We start from the raw sequence: 5,507 nt of genomic DNA on the forward strand, positions 1-5,507 counted from the left end.
AGCAGGCAAAATACCCCCCAGGGATCCTAAAATACACGGCAGGAGGCTAGGCCTCGGCCGGCCAGCAGCCGGGGAGAGGGGAGAGAGGAAGGGCCAGGGGCAGCACTGCAAGCCTGGACAAGCGAGTCAGCGCCAGTCAGACTGACAACACAGCAGGAATGTTAACCTCCGACAAGCTTTTTCAGTGCGTCTGTCCACATGAAAAATCACAGTTCCCAAGCAGTGATCCCCAAACGTCAACAGGCTGAACGTTAAATCACTGTGCGGGTTGTGTTGTTTTTAGCCATACTTCCTCCGATCACTTCTAAATGAGTAATGGGGATGATTTAGGATCCTTGTTCAGGCCATGAGGGTCATGGAGGCCATTTGATGTTCACATGTTCAAGATGTGACTGACACTCTCTGGCCACATGGAGTCACTGCACCAGACATGCTCACCAACAGGGGGCGCAGTTTGGTATTTATCGAGAGGAAAAGTCATACACGGCTCCCACTGCATGCACAGGACTCAAGAGTGTTATGCCAAAACAATTAATGGAAACTTTAGGAGTCTTTATACTTTCGTCTTTAATTCCTTTCTTGTGAGTGTGTGCACTATTAAAAACAGACACTCTGAATGCGCTTACAGCCATTTTAATGAGAACAACATCGTACTTCATCATCAGCAACACAACGCACATCACCACCCGATGGACATTTTTGGACTAAACCACCAACACATTCAGATTCATAAACAACAAACAGGACTGATGACATGAGTGATGAACTAACATCTAATGGCACAAAGCTCTGAACCTCTTCAAGATGAATGTCTCCAAAACATGAAGGTGAGAAATTAAACTGATGCTTGGAATCGGTTTCGAAATTTGTATTAATACTACATTTTAGTAAATTGCTTATTTAGCATTCACAAGCATTATATAAACATTTAATGAATGGCTCATGACACTATATTGCACTTTAAACAGGTAATTAACAATAATATAGTAAATATAATAACATGTCTTCATGGAAGTCAGAATTGTTACACGTAAAAATATCCTGATAGCAACAGTATAGTGTTACAACACATTTTATTAACATTTATATTGTGCTTATAAATGCCAACTAGAGGCAGTTAAAGTCACGTTTTAGCACACAAGAAGTCAAAATATTTACAGATTCAATTAACTCAATATAGTGTTGAAACCGTGGCTAACATACATGAGATGCCGGACGGTTTATGAACTCTTTAAGATGTATGCTTGGGGAAAAGAATGTTCTATAAAAGATGATCTCTGGTGCGGACGCGTATTGAATGACTCGTAGGGTTTAAACGATTAAGGCTCAGCCTCCGCTCTCTGGCTATTAAGACTTATGTTGCTGCTCGCAAAAACAAGAAGCTCTTCACCTCGATTTATGTTCCCGGAAAGAAAAAAAAAAAAGAAAGGCATACAGATGCTTCAAACTACATTTTTAACTCCCATCAGCTCGTTTAGAGGAGGATTTCTCAAAAGTGCAAATGTTTCCATCGTTTTGGTTCCGCTACGGATCTGCATCTCTGTGCCGATCTATGAGGCCTACGTAGTTACTTCTCTGTAAACACAGGACGGCGACGACGACGACGACGACGCGCTAAGAGTTCGAGATCGGAGACGGTCATCATCATCGAAGTCTGGGGAAGATTCTGATGAAGAGGATCATGCTGATGAAGCTGAAGGAGACCAGGATGAGCATCAGCCACAGCAACCAGTTGACGGACTTCTTGGTGTGCTGCTCCAGGCGCTCGGACTCCGTCTTCAGCTTGTCAAAGTTCATGTCTGCCTGACGCATGGACTGACTCAGAGTCTGGGAGGGAAAGGAACACATAACTGATGATGTAAACAAACAGATCGACGCTGAGCACTCGCACCTACAACTCGGCTCTCGTTTTCAGACACCATTAGAATGTTTTTCTATGGGAACAGAAGCAGACATTTATACACAAAAGTATCCCCGTCCAGTCACATGCCTCATCTTGGTGAGCGTGACGTATAAATTCGGGCGTGGTTACCACTTTTCAAACATTCTGACTTAACGATGATCCACGTAGGATCAAAACATAGTAATTCACACATGTTGGTGTGCACCCGTTAACTTTGTGCTTACTGATGCTGTTCTGAGATACTTGCAGTTAGTTGATGCGCACATAATTTAATTTCTTCAATAATTATTTATTATAATTAATTATTTATTATTTCTCACACTGTCAGCCAGTCAAATAAGTGTAGAACAAAGTGTCAACATCAGTTCCTCATTGGCTGACTGACCACTGGCTCATCACACAGTGGGCGTTAACCATTCGTTGAATGTTACGACTACTCCCATAAACACAAATGTAATCCATGGCTCTGATGAACTTTGGTCTACAAATTAAATGTCAGCAAAAACAGACGCATTTCTGTATTAAACCTTTTTCTAAGTAATTATTTTGGCTGGTGCAAGGGTTACATCTTAGTAACCCTGACGTGGTCAACACCGTCTGAAGGAGCGCACCTGGTTGTCCTGTTTGATGATGTTCTGTGCGGCCAGCGTGTTGTTCTTCAGGTTCCGGGCCAGGTTGAGCATGTCATCGGCCAGCTTCTCCTGCAGGTTGTGCTGGTGGTGCAGGACGGCCTCCAGCTCGGCAGCAGACTGGCGCTCATCCAGAGGAAGACCTCTGCACAAGGCAAGACACCGGTTACATTTCACTGTCGGCACAGCCACTACTAAATGTGATGCAACCTCCAAGGTTGCCATCTTGTAAAAGCATGAAGCAACGAGGAGTGATTTACGATCAACAGATCTGGAAATAACTCAAAGCTTTTCAGAAGCTACCATTGTTTGTTGCAGTCTTGAATAAATACATAAATACAGTTAATTATTTTTCCTGTTTTCCTCTTTAAAATTGTAATCCGATTGAAACATACACACAAAAAATGAAAATAGTTGTTATTTGATCACTGTATACCATATTGTTCATTATCAATAAAGTATATATTAAAAATAAAATTCAGTGTAATGGACTTTAGATCTTGGAGACGATGACATGTGCAGCTTTACCTCCTGTTTCGCAAGTCTGATTCCGATGTGCCTATGGAAAGGAAAGGAGAACGTCACCTTTCTAGAATATCACTCTCAAATCAGATGATTAGAAGTAGAATTGTTTAGTCTAGATACTTTGGAATCAGAAAAGATATTTCTTACCTTTGCCTGCCAGTCCCTGTCATGACACAAAAGAAGACTATTTATTTATTTGACTGAATGAAGTCTTAAATATTTGTTTTCTCACTCTAGTTTTTCTCTCAAAAATTCAAATATTTCATTTGAAGGCGAAAATACAGTCCAGCCCAGGGGTGAAATGTCCAACTTTTAAATGGTAAACAAATTGCAAACGGAGTACCAGATGAAGGTGGAATACGTAGTGAGCAAAACAATGCGGACGTCATGCATCAGCTGTTATTTCCACAGTGTGTACATCTCAGGAGTGAACATATTATCTCCATTAATCAGGAGTCTACATCTCAACCTACCGTGCCGAGCAGCTCGTCCCTCATCTCTCCGGTACACCGGGCCTTCGTCTGCATGTGGACAGTTTTTGAGACAGGCATCCTCTCAGTGGCTATGGTGGGTGTTCGCCCAGGGGCGAGGAACTGGTTAGCCAGAGCCTTTTCCATTGGTGAAGACTGATGAGAACATCAGAGAGGTGAGATCAGAAAAAAAGTCTCAACAGGAAATGTACGTTTCATGTTTTCTCAAGTTTGTTAGNTAACAGATAAGTAAATACAGAGTATTTTAAAACACTCATAAATATCCAAGTGACCAACACACATTCAGCATAATCTGGAAGATGGCAATCATTTTCAAAATGCTGTTTGTAAAATGTTGTCACTGACCAGTTTCTCAGCCTGAAGAAGTCCTTTCAGAAAATCTACTTTTCTTGAATAGTCAGTCAGTATTTCTGCAGTTGGTTTGCTTTAAAAAAATCAAATAAAAAAAGTTGTTATTTACAAGCGTTACACATTAGCAATGATAAAAGCAACATTAAGGTACACCAGAGAGATGATACCTCAGGCTTTTCCTCAGAGCCACCAGCATCTCCTCCAGGGCTCCAACATACTAGAGGACAGAACACACGGAAAGCAGTGATTGTACACAGGGGACATCCGTTTGGATGATTGTATAGTTTGAAACCGACAGACACTCAGCCAACACCGTACAGTACAATACAAAAGCCCTGCAATAAAACTAATAAGGTTATATGGTCAGTTTTTGTGGAACTGTTTTAGGGAGCACCTCCAAAATGTTAAAGTCAGGTTTAATCAACACCTCGCTGTCAGAGTTTCCACTAACCCGGAACACTATAACCTCCATAAAGAGAGCCCGTGTTGCAGGACTGTGGACCTCGTTCGTGTTAACGAACTGTGACAAACTGCAGACTTAAACCGGGATATGAGGTGGTGGTCGAAGCTCCGTGTGATATTAACGCGACCGTTAAGGTAACCGTGAACCAACGTATCAACTGAAATACCACAGAGATGTTCGCCAACAAGTCAACTGCAACACGAGCTCAATGTGTCCGGTGTGTAACGCGAGTCGGAGCGGTGCCGTCTCTCGCAGCCCGACAGCGGGCGACGTGGCGACGTGGCTCACCGACTCGGCGGCTCGCCGCTGCAGCGCACAACAACAACAACAACAGGGACGCTGACTCCAACGTGAGCGGCTGAAGGTCAAAGCGGCCCGACACGAGGATCCGAGGGGTGACATCGTCTTACCTTTTCTAGCCTCCATTCGGTTTCCCCTCGTTTCTCAGAAGCTATAGATTCACAGCGGGACAATAAACGGATAAAATTGATTTCTAATCTTGAAGCCATGTTTGCAGCTGACGCAGCGTCGCAGCCTTATGACGTCACCAGCTCAGCGATGAGCGTCGCGGCGAAGCGTCCAACCGGTAAGGTCGATGGTCCAACCAGCAATGTTTACAACATATTACAGACCTGCAAACTTGTCACCTTTCGGCGAAATTCGACGTTTTGAAATCAAAATAGGTCTGTCTCTTATACACATCTAGATGTGTATAAGAGACAGGGCTAGAAAAGAACGAAATAACAAGAACAGTATTCATAATAAAGCTATAGCTTGTGTAAATATTAGGATATAGTATAGATTATTTACATTCAAGATTTACTTGGATTGTTACATCTAGCCAATTATACTAATAGTCAGAATTGCTTAAAATATATATATATTTTACAATATATATATATATATAATAGTTAATTATTAGTTATAATATAATTATATATATTATATATAATATATAATGTGTGTAAGTAAAGGCAGATACACAAGCCTATATGTAAGGGGAAGGCATAATTACACGTTGCATCTTACAATATAATAGTTGCACACACAATGCCACAAGATAAGCATAAGTGGGCGGGAAAGGGTTGTACATGTCCAGGAAATATACATCAATAAAACTAATAAAGGTACTATTGGATAATGTG

General features: G+C 41.8%; 1 protein-coding gene across 2 annotated transcripts; it reads right to left on the bottom strand.

Moving 5' to 3' along the window:
* Nucleotides 1-617: 617 nt before the first annotated feature.
* Nucleotides 618-4,903, bottom strand: use1 (unconventional SNARE in the ER 1 homolog (S. cerevisiae)). Of its 2 annotated transcripts, none has more exons than XM_056411234.1 (8): nucleotides 4,773-4,903; nucleotides 4,067-4,116; nucleotides 3,894-3,972; nucleotides 3,531-3,683; nucleotides 3,205-3,220; nucleotides 3,061-3,091; nucleotides 2,515-2,677; nucleotides 618-1,827 (listed from the first exon to the last, which is right to left on the bottom strand). In XM_056411234.1, the coding sequence occupies exons 1-8, from the start codon at nucleotides 4,869-4,871 to the stop codon at nucleotides 1,645-1,647; spliced, it is 774 nt and encodes a 257-aa protein (XP_056267209.1). In that variant the 5' UTR covers nucleotides 4,872-4,903; the 3' UTR covers nucleotides 618-1,644. The 2 variants fall into 2 exon arrangements, with proteins under 2 accessions (XP_056267209.1, XP_056267210.1); XM_056411235.1 differs by lacking the exon at nucleotides 4,773-4,903 and adding an exon at nucleotides 4,529-4,747.
* Between the last annotated feature and the right edge of the window lie 604 nt (nucleotides 4,904-5,507).

Source organism: Pseudoliparis swirei, unplaced genomic scaffold (assembly GCF_029220125.1).
Source record: "Pseudoliparis swirei isolate HS2019 ecotype Mariana Trench unplaced genomic scaffold, NWPU_hadal_v1 hadal_170, whole genome shotgun sequence".
Taxonomy (NCBI): Eukaryota; Metazoa; Chordata; class Actinopteri; order Perciformes; family Liparidae; genus Pseudoliparis; species Pseudoliparis swirei.

What these genes read in the sequence shown, in the direction of transcription:
- use1 (XM_056411234.1), bottom strand. Translation starts at nt 4,871, where the DNA reads ATGGCTTCAAGATTAGAAATCAATTTTATCCGTTTATTGTCCCGCTGT. An exon ending in TTCTTCAGGCTGAGAAACTG is followed by an intron (nt 3,684 to 3,893) that starts GTCAGTGACAAC and finishes TGTTCTCATCAG; the next exon opens with TCTTCACCAATGGAAAAGGC. An exon ending in TCATCAAACAGGACAACCAG is followed by an intron (nt 1,828 to 2,514) that starts GTGCGCTCCTTC and finishes TTTCCCTCCCAG; the next exon opens with ACTCTGAGTCAGTCCATGCG.